The following is a 14,495-nucleotide window of genomic DNA, read 5'->3' on the forward strand; positions in this document are numbered from 1 at the left end:
AAGATTATCGGGATATGCAGGCATGTAGAGTGGAGGTAAAAATCAGATTAGCCTTGACCTTCTTAAATGGTGGAGCAGGCCTAAAGGGTTGAGTCTTCGATTCTTGGTTTTGGATTGGAGGTTCATATATTTATGACATAAAATTCACTATATAAACATCATTGCAGGGTGTGTAAAATTTGACTGCATAGCACCAGTAATTTTAGCATGAGAATACTGGTTTAGTGACAAGACTCTTTCCACAACACAAACACAGAGATAGGCAGAGAAACTCAGCAGCCCTGGCACATCTGTGAGAGAGAAACAGAATTAATCTTTTCACAGCTCTATCCCTCTATAGATACTGCCAGACCTGCTGAGTTTGATATTCAGCATTCTCTGTATTTATTTCAGATTTCCAGCATTCACTGTGCTTTGCCCTTTACTACATCCATGGCAGTTAAGCACATGTACATATGAATATGATAGTGTGGGATGTTCATATGTGTAACAGGCATATAGACAGAAGACAGACCGTAATGTTTCTCTGCATACAACACTGACTTGATGCCAACTATGTCATTTTGAATCTTGCTGCTGTATTTCCCTCTTCATTCTTTCTGGGTATCACTAATAATTCCAGCATTTTTTGCACTTCCCTAATTGCTCTTGAACTAAATGGTTTGCTATGTCACTTCAGAGGTCCATTAAGAGTCATTGCTGTAGGTCCAGACTTCCATGTGAACAAGACCAGGTAAGGACAACAGAATTTCTTCTTTAAAGGACATTATTGAATCAGATGGGTTTTTATGACATTTGATGGTGATCGTTAGTGGCACTAGCTTACATTTTCAGAGTTTTATGAATCAAATTTAAATTATACCAACTGCCAGCTATGTTCCGAAAAAGTCATATCAGACTCAAAACATTATCTATGTTTGTCTCTCCACTGCAAGACCTAATGAGCTTCGCCAGCATTTTTTGTTTCCATCCCCAGAACATTAGCTTGGGGCCACTGGATTGCGATTCCAGTGCCATTACTACAACATCACCATCTCCCCAGTGCATCTTATTCAAGATTCTCAGGCAAAATTATATTCAGTGGCAAGTCAGGCATTCTCACCAATGCTATTAAAACGGATCATGAACATATTACACTGACCTTGTTTAAATTTTTGGAAGTGCTGAGCATTTGGAAGAGTTGATAAAATCTGTAGAGTGAGTGCTGCACATGGGTCAGGCATTACATGTGTCCACAGAGGTCGTAAGCACCACTTTCTCCCAATTGTGGGACGTTTCCCTGGACTGCTGGGTGAGAGGGAGATGGTGTAGATGCAACAGCTCTTAACAGTTATGATCACCCGGCAGCATTTGTCCTGTCTGCAACTAGGCCAGGAAGAGGCACCTGCAGTTCACCAGAGAGATCATCACAGAAGTGTATCTCAGCTTGTATTCAGATCTGCAACCTGCAATCAGAATGAGACCAGGGTTTTCGGTGACCATGAAGGTGACCGTAGCATTCACTTTGTTCAGGTCTAGATCCTTCCAGGTTGGCACGGGAACATGGCTAACATTTCCCAGTTTGTCATTCAGTACTGCATCAGAGAGAAGACAGAGGTTCTGTCTTCAGCGTATTTCTCTGAATTGAGGGAGACAGGAGGAGTATGCATATAGTCTTTTGCAGGATAGTGCAGATGCAGTCGACCACACCGTTCTGGCTTTGTGAACTCTGCACCCCAGTGATGATACGTACTGAAACCATTAAGTTTTCCATTCATTCAATACGGATTTGTTATGTAACCATACTCAACACATCATCCTAATGAATGGCTTCTATCCTAGGTGTAATCATGAGGCATTTATTCTATGCTGGTCTTCAGTTGTAACAATCATTCAGCCAAAACAGAGACAAGAATCAAGGACAATGAGTTTTACGTTGTTAATAACACCCCCGGGCAAACCAACCACACAAGGTCAACATGCTGCTATGTGGACCATCATCATGCAGATAGCAGAGTGCTAAAACAATGATTACCCTGTCGGGATCATTCTGCAGGAGCCCTTGTACTGGCCAGAGCAAGAAGCCACCTTGGTTTGATCTGTTCCTTCCTTTAAAATCTGGTCATTATAAAGACACAGCCTTTAATTACCACCAGGGTTATGGCAGGGACCTCAGAAGGAGGAGTAAGCAGATGGGAGAAAGGGAGCAAGAAGCCAGCCCCATCAATGTACCGGCTGGGCTTTGTTCAAGTGCATCATTTGACTTTGTTTCTCATGAATCAAACAATTAATCTCCGTTGTTTAGAAAATCCATGCCTTCTATCCATTTGTATTGGATCATCAGAATTTCTTCAATCCTAAAATAAAAGCCACCGGGAAGTAACCATCTTACAACAACTTTGTTCAACATAGCATCCAAATACTTGAATTAATCATCCTTGTGCATTTCCTTAGGGCCTATCTTCTAAGTGCTTTGGTCTGCCCTAGTGCAACTATTTATTTCTACCTCAGTTGCAGCACAGTAATTGATGGAAATGCCTTGCAGGACAATCTGGAGCAGCTCTGGGATTTGAAAGCCTGGCTTCACACCTCAGCATGCTCAGTGGTAAACTGAGCTGGCTGGCTGGAAAAGCAGCAGGGCCACTGGCAGAATGGCAGTGGTTGGAGCAAGAACGCTGACGTCCAGAGGAAGCACAGCAGGTTTGCGCTGCACAGATAAATGCTACTCCCTCGGGCTGGTGCCTAGGCAATCCTCTGGCTCAGCTGCAAGGTGGATTGTTGGATCAAGAGACTCTGCAAACCCTTTCAGTACCTGTATTGGTATCTGCAGCCGTGATGGCAACTTTCTGAACCTTCATCATGAAAGCTGAGATTCGGTGATCTCACCTTGAGTTTCCATGGCAGCACTGATATGTTGGGTGTAGCCTTCTTGTGCTGCCACAGAAACTAAGATGTCCCAGACACGATTCATGGTTGGGTCTACAGATTTGCTGCCACTTCCCCTTTGGAAAAAATATAATGCAAACTCTGCTCAAAAGTCAATTTGGAATCCGACCTCTTCATGTTTCTTGCCATTGGTAATGTGAGTGTGGCAGGTGCTAATGGATGAAGAATTTTTATCTGCATGACCTTCAACCTTTTTGGTGGAGGGTGAAGTATGAATTTAGAAGGTACTAAATTGGAATTTAGCCTCAGTGGTTTTAGCCTTGCTGCTGGTTACTGCCTCAGTGATCACTGCTGCAGTAGTGGAAAGCACTGCCTCCTCTATGGGATGAGCAGATGCATCATTGCCCACAGCCCACAGCCTTCACTGAGTTGCTTTCTTATCTATTAGAGGCCACCGTGTCCTGCAAAGAGTGGAAGTTGTGATTGTGAATGTGGTACAAACTATTTCAATGTGGTGCAAATTACAGAACTGACAGTGTGTGCAAGCTGCAGCGTGTAAGTTTGGGGTTTACAGGACTTCAGAGAGTATGACGTTGAGCTACACTTGTGAATGTGAGGTACGAGTTCTAGTTGATCATGATTGTGATAGGCAAGTGAAGGAAATGTGGTAAAAGGAACATTGTGTGAGACTAATGGCACTTAGGGAATGACATTTGAAGCTGAATTTTCCAACCCTGACTGTTCACATGTGAGATGATTAGATTTATTTTGGCACTGCATGCAAATGCTCAAGGCTAGGTTGTTCTCGCTGACTTTGCAATTTGTTTGAATGCGAACTTCAAAATCAAGACCTTCAGCATGGTATCTGAAAGCGTTGGACTGTTGTACTATATAGATTCTGCCTAATCTTTGACTATCTTTAACCAGTTCAAGCCCCTGCTGTAGTCAAAATACTGCAGATTAGGTTTAAATCATGGCCTCTACTGAGACATATAGCCCCTCAACAGTGCGTTCAGCACTGGATTGCATGCCCCCAAACTTTAATATTACAGTGTGAAATTTGCCTACTTCCTGTATTGCTTTCATTGGTTTCAGGATAAACATTTAGATCATAATCCCTGCAGCTAGTTTCCAGGGTATTCCACTCTAACGGCCAGTTATTTCTGCAGTTATGTTTTATTTCTCTAATGTCATTTTCTAACCACTACTTAGTACAGCTAGTCAAATGTTTCTTTTCTTTCTATGTACATTATAGCCTGCAATATTTAAATGACAAAAGTTTATTTATACTGTGCCTGTAACACAGCAAAATCTGCCAAGGCACTTAACAGGAGTATGATAAGAAAACACACTAAGCCACCTTAAAATATATATTGGAACAATGACCTATTGCCAAAGTGAGGTTTAAGAAAACAAAGATGATTAGATTAGATTCGATTCGATTAGATTAGATTCCCTACAGTGCTGAAACAGGCCCTTCAGTCCAACAAGTCCACACCGACTCTTTGAAGAGCAACCCACCCAGACCCACCCCCCTACATTCACCCCGACTAATGCCCCTAACATTACGGGCAATTTAGCATAACCAATTCACCTGACCTGCACATCTTTGGACTGTGGGAGGAAACTGGAGCACCCGGAGGAAACCCACGCAGACACGGGGACAATATGCAAACTCCACACAAACAGACAAAGTGAGGGAATTTTAGAGCTTATGTCCCTGGAAGCAGAAGGCACCATCACCGATGGGTAAAGCATTGAAACTTGGAATGCTCAAAAAGTTAGACTTAAAGGATCACAGATATTTCAGAGGATCATAGGACTGGAGAGGTATCGGTGGAGCAAAACCATGAATGGATTTGATAATAGGATTTAAAGATCAAAATGTAGCTCAACAAGGAGACATAGTAGGTTGGTAAGTGCAGGAGTGAGTTAGGACATGGACAGTAGAAAATTGGATGAATGTTTATGAAGATTTGTGGAAGGATGGTCAGGAGTGCACTGGCATGGTGAAGTCTATAGAAGAGCTTCCCAAAGTAGGCTTTGGAGAATTTTGGGGTCATGGACTCAAAGGCACTAATGGCTGCCATGGGAGTTCTAATCACATTATAGCAGCTGGTTACACGTCCATTCCTCCCAGTCCCACTTCTCTCATGCCTCTCGCTAATTTCACGCTCACTGTTCTCAGTGAGGGCTCACAGCAATCATCGAGCGTTGAAACGGAGTCTCAGAAGGAAAATGTTTGTGAAGCACTGAGCTAGAAGTAACAAGAGAATGAATAAATGAGTGTATCCACAGCAAGTGAGCTAAGGCTATGGTAGAATAGAATAGAAATTTATTGTCCTGTGTACTTTTATACAAAAAATACAGTGAATCACTTTACAAGTCACCCTACCATGATGTCTATATTAACGACAGAAGTCATACGTAATAAGAAAAAAGAAATTACAACAAACATCATCACAGTTCTATTAAAGGCGGAACTGGCTTTCCTTGAGGAAAGCAAATTAAGGAGCAATGGAGTACCTGGAAGACACAGCCAGGACGAGACCACCACACTTGCCCACTAGAATATTGGGGCAGAAGCCTCCACAGAAGAAGACGACCATTCTGGGCCGAGACCACCCAGCAGGCCATTGGAATACCTGGAAGTTGACGCTGAAGAAGACCTCCACACGGGGTCGAAATCTCCATGCCTGGACAAGACCACCACATGGGGAGACCACTGCACCAGGCCAGGGTGTTGAGTGCTGTCAAGGAGAGCTGGCATCAGCATTGGAACAGAAAGGATCTGTACCATTTGAGACTGTCTCTACCTGAACTGAGCTGGGACCAATGTTCTAGCAGAGAGGGAAAATAGGGTGGTCAACAGGACTTTAAATTGATAAGTGTGGGGAAAGGAAGGGTAAAACTCCATGAAATATATTGGCAAATTGGAAACAAAGTAATGGGTTAACATCTGTGCGAGTGGATTTGACTGCATGGAAACGTATGAAAAAAATGAAAAGAATGGAAAACTCAGGAGATGTTATTAAAGTCTCCAGAACCCAAAATAGGACAGTGTGCTTGGAAAGGGTTAGGAATCAAATTTCAAGCATACCGGATAAAGGGATGACAATGAGAAGAGGGATGGTAAATACAGGACTCAAGGTATTGTATCTAAGTGCACATAGTTATCAACATAAGGTAAATGAGCTTGTGGCACAGATCGAATTTGGCAGGTACGATGTGGTGGGCATCACGGAGACATGGCTGCAAGTGATCAGGATTTGGAGCTAAATATCCTATCAAAAAGACAGGCAGGTGGGCAGAGGGGTTGGGGTTGCCTTATTAGTTAAAAAGAAAGAAATTGAATCAATAGCAAGAAATATAGGGTCAGATGATGTAGAATGTGTTTGGGTAGAGTTGAGGAACACAAAGGTAAAAAAACCCATAATGGGAGTTATATACAGGCCACCAAACAGTCGACAGGATGTTGGGCACAAGAAATACCAGGAGATAGAAAAGGTGTGTAAGAAAAACAAGGTTTCAGTGGTCATGGGGGATTTCAATATGCAGGTGGACTTGGAAAATTAGGTGGGCAATGGATTACAAGAAAAGGTATTTGTGGAATATGTACGAGATGGCTTTTTGGAGCAGCTTGTGGAAGACATGAGTAATATCCCAAAAATTCAACAGAATTGGCAGGGGGGGGGGGAAGTGGTGGAGTTGTGTGGTGCAGTGGTGAGGATGGTGGCCATCACCAAGGAGAAGGTGCTAGAAAAAGTGAAAGTTCTGAAGATGGATAAATCACCTGGACCAGATGGACTACACCTCACCTGAAGGAGATAGCTGAAGAGATAGTGGACGTATGGTAGTGATCTTTCAGGGAAGATCCCAGAGATCTTTGGATATTTACCTTATGTTATATAGTGTGTGTGTTTAGATATAACACCTTCAGTTCTGTATTTACCATCCCTCTTCTCATCGGAAAATCACTAATGTAATCCGCCACCTTGCCCCCCCCCCCACCCCCATCTAAGAAAGGAGTGAAGCAAAAGAAAGTAAATTATAGGCCAATAAGCCTGACCTAGGTCATTGGTCAGATTTTGGAGTGTATTGTGACGGATGACATTCCTGATTACTTAAAAGTTTATGATAAAATAGGGCAAAGTCAGCATGGTTTCAACAAGGGGATGTCATACCTGACAAATCTGTTAGAATCTTTTGAGGAGGTAATGAGCAGTTTAGACCAAGGAGAGCCAATGGATGTTATCTACTTGGACTTCCAGAAGACATTTGACAAGATGCCACACAGGAGGCAGCTGAGTAAGATAAGGGACCATGGTGTCAGAAGCAAGGTGCTAGCATGGATAGAAGCTTGGCAATCTGACAGAAAACAGAGAGTGGGGATGGAAGCCAGTCACTAGTGGTGTTTCACAAGGTTCAGTGTTGGGACAACTTTTCACATTGTACTTAATGATTAGATGAAGGAACTGAGGGCATTCTGGCTAAGTTTACAGATCATACAAAGATAGGTAGAGAGACTGGTAGTATTGAGGAGATAAGGAGGCTGTGAAAAAATTTGGTCAGGTTAGGACACTGGGCAAAGAGATAGCAGATGGAGTACAACATGGGAAAGTGTGAGGTCGTGCACCTTGATACGAAGAAGAGAGGCAGGACTATTTTCTAAATGGGGAGAAAATTTAGGAGTATGAAGTACAAAGAGACTTGGGAGTCCTAGTCCAGGATTCTCTTAAAGTTAACTTGCAGATTGAGTTGGTAGTTAGGAAGTGCAAATACAATGTTGGCATTTATTTTGAAAGGATTAGAATATTAAAAACCAGGATGTACTTCTGAGGCTATATAAAGCTCTGCTCAGATCACATTTAGAGTATTGTGAGCAATTTTGGGCCCAAAACCCCAGGAAGGATGTTCTGGCCTTGGAGTGGATCCAGAGGAGATTCATAAGAATGATCCCAGGAATGAAAGGCTTAACAAATGAAGAACATATAAGGACTCTGGTCTATACTCGATCGAGTTTAGAAGGATGAGGGGGGATCTAATTGAAACTTACAGAATATCGATTGGCCTGGACACTGTGGATGTTGGGAATTAGCAGGAGAGACTAGAACTTGAGGGCATTGCTTTAGAGTAAAAGGAAGATCCTTTAGAATGGAGATAAGAAGAAACTTCTTCAGCCAGAGATTGATGACTCAATGGAACTCATTGCCACGGAAGGCTGTGGAGGGAAAGTCTTATGTCTCCTATGTTTTATGGCTATATAAGCATCCTTCATGAGGATTGTGATTGAAGGCTACCAACACTAAGGTTGCAACAGACTGGGGCACCTTCAGACTATTACTAAGAAAGGGGATGAGGCTGACAGTGTCAATCCTGTTCATAATGCAGTTATGTTTCATTTATTCCTCTTATATATAGTTCCACTCAATGAATTGTCTCTAGATTCCTAGTTTTGTGTTGGATACTATATATATTGTTTAACTCACAGTTTTAATTTGTTTTCTTGCCCTCTTGCTCTAATTTCAATTTATTTTATACTGATATAATTGATTCTAACATTTTAAAATTTGTAACTTTATCTGTTCCTGACCATTTATGTAATCCTTACTACTTTCCTTGATCTGCCTTTTACTCTCAGTTCCTTCACCCACCTGCTCAAGTGCAGTTAGGGATGTGCAATTCACAAACTGTGAATAAATAAATAAATGGTTGTTGTTGGCAGTGTACCATTTAAATGAGACCCCTTCTTCCCCACACCACTCTCCAGCCATTCATGTACCTTCCTGATCTGGTCAATTCAACCTCAGATCGCAATCCTGAAATTTGCATCAGTGAAGTTTTGCTTTTTAGCTTAGCCTCTGATACTAATTAAGCAGGGTCCGCTCAGTGACCTTGCCAATGACATTGGTGTGACGTGGAAAGAACAAAATATTTCTGCTGCATTTTCTTTTGCAGTTGTTCATGAAGAAAACCTTTATGACACAGACAACACATTCTTTTTGATGCTCTGTTATGACCATGAAAGATTCTACTGTTTCCTACTTATCATGTAGCCCCTGATGATGATTTTTCTCTTCCTGTTTTATTCCCTACCTTTTGAAATTTCCTGCTCCATGATAGTCCAGTTGGCATTCTGGCATTTGTGACTGCTGCCTTCATCTTTACTCCCACAAATAGCAGATATGTTGCAATGTCGGATGCCACTATTTTCAGAGCACTTCCCCACTTTTCTCCTACATTCCTCCTTCCATGCTGACTGAAAATGATACGGTTGTTCTTCTACATGTGTAATTTCCTCGGAGCTGTGTCTGGGCTCCATCCAGAAGTTTCTATCCCTCTCTGTGTTTCAGACTGAACTTTGCAGTCATGCTCGTGGAAACTGACCTGGGACATCTCATGATGGATACATTTCCTACATCATTCAGGCTAATCTTAATGTCCACAAGTTCCCATATTCTGCAGTTTCAACATATAGTCTATGCTGCAACAATCTTTATTCATTATGGTCAGCAGTGGTTTGTGAATTGCATTAACTGATGTTTGGATTATAATCAGTTGATGCATTCAATTCGACTTCAATTTTGTTAATTATTTATTTTAATTAAGCATATGTTTATGTATTATATAAATGTGCCAGCCATTTATTCAGTGAAAATTGGATATTGGTAATATTGCTGGTGCTACACCTAATTTACTTAGTGGAGGTGATGGCATTGTGGTAATGTCACTGGCCGACTAATCTAGAGGTTTTAGGCTAATACTCTGGAAACATGGGTTCAAACCCACCTTGATAGGTGGTGAAACTTAAATTCAATAAAAGTGTGGAGCTAAAAGCTGGACTGATGTGACTGCATCAATTGTCATAAAAACCCATCTGGTTCACTAATATCCTTTAGGGCAGAAATCTGTCCTCTGTTATCTGGCCTACATATGACTGCAGACCCTCAGAGATGTGGTTTACACTTAAACAAATGTCAGTCTTGCTGGCAACACCCACATGCCAATGAAAGAGTCAAATGAAAAATCCTTGATTAAGGCTATTTGATCTGTCTTCTTTTAAAACCTAAATTGTATTGTTTAAGATGACTAAAACACAGGAAACACCAAACAGTCATTCTAAGGCTCGAATGCATACCATTCTGTGCTGACTATGATGTCAATTTTGTGTTCTTTCTTCTGTTTATCTAACATTTAAGCAGCAGATTTCTTTTTATAGTGTGCTTCTTCATGCCCCACATTTTTCTTTGCTGCTCAGATTCCCATTGTTTTTATGGGATGCCACTTTCTGTCCTTGCTTGCTTTACATGCACGACAGATTTTTGGGATGCTCATACTTCTTTCATATTTCAGCTGCAATATTTTGAATTATAAACACTGTACTATTATAGTGAATTTAATTATGACATATTTAGGCTCATAGTTCATAAAGTTAGGATTTGTTGCCAAGATCAACTTTGGGCAATGTGTTTTGATGAAAATGCATTTATTTTAAAAATATCTTCAGATCTAAAGGTTACATGGTACAGTAAGCAGAAGGAGATCAAACAATCACGATTCTTCAAGATGGTTCAGTTTGAAGATACTTATCAGCTGGAAATTGCTGAAGTCTACCCAGAGGATGAAGGAATCTATAAATGTGTGGCATCCAACTCTGCTGGAGAGGTGTCATGTACTGCAAACTTAAAACTGGAAGGTAAACTAATTTAATCATTACTTTTGGCTTTACATTGCTACATCTTTCATTATTTTTACATCTCTGTTTTCCTGATATGAACTTTGAAGCATTTTTCTGCCTGTGGTTGTTCTCATTGTTTGACATTGCCTGCATCATTCTTTTCTAAACATCGTCACAATTCGGCCAGCAACTGTGTTCACTTCTCGGGACAGCATGTGCATTTTGTGCTTGTACTGCTGAACACCATTCCACCTTACCTTTGTACCTCCCATTTGTTGAAACATTTTCATCAGCTTTAGACCTCATCAAGCAACTCACCTAGTCTACATTTCTTTTCACATCTATAGTATCTAATGGCCAGTTCTCTCATCCACCTCTGAAGTAAACAACAGAGGCCATCCGCTGTGCACTGTGGGATTCCACCATAACATGATCATCCTTTATCATTAAATAAATCTCTTTTGTTTAAAGAACGTGTTACAACTGTAAATTTAATAAGGAATAAAGTTTTTAATTTAATCATTTTGTTTGGATTTTTTGATTAAGGTTAGGTCTTCTCTTGCAGTGGTTTCAATTTTAAGATTTTTCCAGAGAATTATAAAATAAGATGAAAGTTTTTATCAGTTGCACCTAAGTAATTCAATCATTCAAAGACATATTGTTTTTTTAATGTTACAAGTCTGTGCTTTGGCTTTTCATTCATAATGCCAGTCATACAGTTCAAACCCTGATTTCCTTTCCAGGATATAAAAAGATTGATTACATCAATGACTTAGTAGCTTATGTATGTCCTCATTTGGTTCTTCTGAAGGAGCAACATAAACAATTGCCTACTTTTATTGTAAGTAGGCAAGTGTGGGGCAGCAATCAAATTTTATGCAATAGTTTCTGGTGTCCCCAAATCAGAAACTTAAGGATTGCATATTGGACAGTTAATGAAGCCTTGAAAAGTCCTGGTACTTTATTTTGATAATTCTGAGAACAATGCCACCCTTCTTTGATGCAAGAATAAAATTAGGATAGTGTTAACTGATTCAGCAATTTCAGCAAAGTACAGCTCATGTCGGGCAATATACATGCAAACAAAATAAATGGTGCTGCTGAAAAATCTAGTGGTACTACATGTACAGTAATTGAAGTTCAAACAATTTATCCTACAAATGCGATTTTCTGTGCTATTTTTGAGAGCATATTTTATCACTGACTTTTTTCCTACTATGCTTTGGTTTCATTCTTCCTACCACATCATGTTTCTAAAATCTGATCACTTTTTACACTATTTGGAAAACCTTTCATCTTCATATATTTAGATGCATTCATCTTCATCTTGAGTATTTGCAAGAGAAGAACTAAATCTTCATCTTTGTTCCATGAATGCTATTTTCTCCAATAGAATGTAGCAGATGACATTGAGGAAAAGGACATGGGAGTTTTCCTCAATCAAGTGAATTGCACTTCTTGAGCATGTGGCTAGCATGCTGGGTTGCCCTTTGGACAACATGAGCTGTTGCTTTTGTTATTTTGTCAGTCATGATTTAATATCATGATTAATATTTTGTCTTTTGTTACTCAGATTACAAAGTGCAAAGCATAGATAGTCAGAGCATAACAACTTCTGGAAAAGCTGTAGAGGAATCCATCGTTTCAAAGACTGTTGAAGTATCAGAAATGCATGTGGAGTCCCCTGTGACCATAACGCATACAAAGAACTATGCAAAAGAAATCAGTTCACAGCAAGAACATACTTACAATGTTCAGATGTTTGAAAGTGTTTCCATGAGTTCGTCGAGCACAACAGTTTCTTCTGAAAGATGGGAAGAACACCAAAAAATTGCGAAGACAGAAGCAGTCAGAAGTGGCTGCCAAAGTTCACCAAAAATCCTGCAAGATATGAATAGCGTTACAGTTTTGTTAGGTGAAACTGCATCTCTAAAATGTCAAGTCCTAGCATTCCCAAGAGCAGAAATAAAATGGTACAGAAAAGATCAAGAACTTATGGAAGTTAAGGGATTGAAAATTATCACTATAACAGAGGATGAAGTCTTGACATCATCTGAATTAATTATACAAGAAGTTCAAGAAAAAGACACAGGGACCTATAGATGTAAAGCTATAAATCTTTATGGTGAGGTTAAATGTGAAGCTGAAATAACTGTTACTGCAGCTAAACCTGCCCTTGAGATGCCTATGATTCTGCTTGAACTTAGTGATCTGAGGGTGAAAGCTGGTCAGGTGGCACAATTCATCTGTTCTTTTAGTGGGGAACCTTTCTCAGAGGTAATTTGGAGTCACAGAAGCAAAAGACTGGAAGAATCAGAAAGACTGAAGATTTCTCAGATTGGAAATGTCATGTCACTCACAATCCTTAATGTGCACTTAGAAGATCAGGGACAGTACAGCTGTACTGCAAGAAATGAAGGTGGTGAAATGAAGACTACTGCTGTACTAATAGTTGAAGGTGGTTGTTTATAATTTTATTTACAAACAAAATCCAGATCCATCCACTTCATTGTTTCATTTCCCAAATAAGTCTAGTATCGTGTTAAGAAAATCCTAAATTTACCTTTTAATTTTAATTAAAAATGTTTAGTTAGTGATTTATATAAAACTTAACACTAGACATTTCATCACACCAATATGCATGTATTATTGCAAACACTGAGTCTTGCTGTTATAAAATTGTACAAATATTTACTTTGCTGAAATTGATAAGACAGTTAACATTTATCCTGATTTTATTCTTGCATAGCTGAAGAATCAAAACCCAAAACAGGTGCAAAAATTCCCACTGATAGCAATTCAGATAGCACTAAAACTGAACAAAGGCCACACATTACATCTGATAGCAAACCAGAAGTATTAAAGAAGCCATCAAGCCCACCACCATCTTCAACCAAAAGGCCAATTGGAAGAGAGAAGCCAAGAAGTCACGACTATTATCCTGACGTAGTGCCCTTCGATGAACTGATAGACACTGGAGCCATTGCACCGATGTTCTTAGAAAAGTTGCCACCAGAAGTCATTGTACACAATGGAGAAGATGTTTTACTGTTTTGCCTTGTAAAAGGTGTACCATCACCTTGTGTACTTTGGCTGTACAACCAACGCATAGTTGAAGAGTCTTCATTGTGTTCCATTAAACATGATGGGTTGCTATGCAGTTTAAAGTTACAGAAAGTCAGCCAAAGCCACAGTGGCACTTATTCATGCAAAGCGGTTAACTCTGCTGGAGAAACAGCGTGCAACACACTACTTAGAGTGACAGGTTGGCAATTGCATGCTTTGGTCCTTCCCAATGTGACTCTATCATGCATCTCAGCACATCTCATAGAAAGATTCTTTGCAGAAAGTCATCTTTTGACCTGTGGATTATTGCATTTCTTTTTTTCTTGAAATCAGAATAGGCACGTTGAGGCATGTTTGATGTTTTGGTACAGAACAAAATGGAGAATGAACTTTTTTTTTGTAAAATCCTGAATTGTCTGAATTCGCTTTGTGAATCAGCCAGTTGCCTGGTAAAGCCTTCTGGAAACCCTAATTAGCAACTATACTGTAACAATTTTGCATGTATGTTTCGGATGTCTTTGCATAGTCCACGTATTCTTGGTTTTATTTTCTTGTTTTGCATTTTTTTAATGTAGGAGTGGAAAAGGGGTGTTACATAATTGCTATGATATTTAATATTATTCATTTTCATGCAGCTGTCAAGGAAAAGATTCAAGACAAAATTGAACAGCAAATAGAAATGGAAGTAAGAGGTAATACTTTTATCATTATTTGATAAAATTTCTTTAATTTTATAACAATTTTAGGTTCTAATGTTTACTGCCCTGTATGCATTGATATTTTGCCATCATAATAACTTGTGTTGCATTGCAAAATATCAAAATCACATGTTATCTGTTTCTATCTGATTTGTTTACAAGTCTGGTTTGTTAACATCATTTTCATA

The 14,495-nt window shown here is 39.8% G+C and overlaps 1 protein-coding gene across 1 annotated transcript in view; it reads left to right on the forward strand.

The window, feature by feature from the left end:
• ttn.2 (titin, tandem duplicate 2) overlaps positions 1–14,495 on the forward strand; it is a 346,071-nt gene that overhangs the window by 52,565 nt on the left and 279,011 nt on the right. Inside the window, exons 39-40 of the mRNA XM_072579113.1 lie at positions 10,373–10,561; positions 14,245–14,301. Of these exons, the coding sequence (XP_072435214.1) occupies positions 10,373–10,561; positions 14,245–14,301 (246 nt within the window). The remainder of the gene's footprint in view (positions 1–10,372; positions 10,562–14,244; positions 14,302–14,495) is intronic.

The sequence above is a fragment of the Chiloscyllium punctatum genome, chromosome 10, assembly GCF_047496795.1.
Source record: "Chiloscyllium punctatum isolate Juve2018m chromosome 10, sChiPun1.3, whole genome shotgun sequence".
Lineage (NCBI taxonomy): Eukaryota > Metazoa > Chordata > Chondrichthyes > Orectolobiformes > Hemiscylliidae > Chiloscyllium > Chiloscyllium punctatum.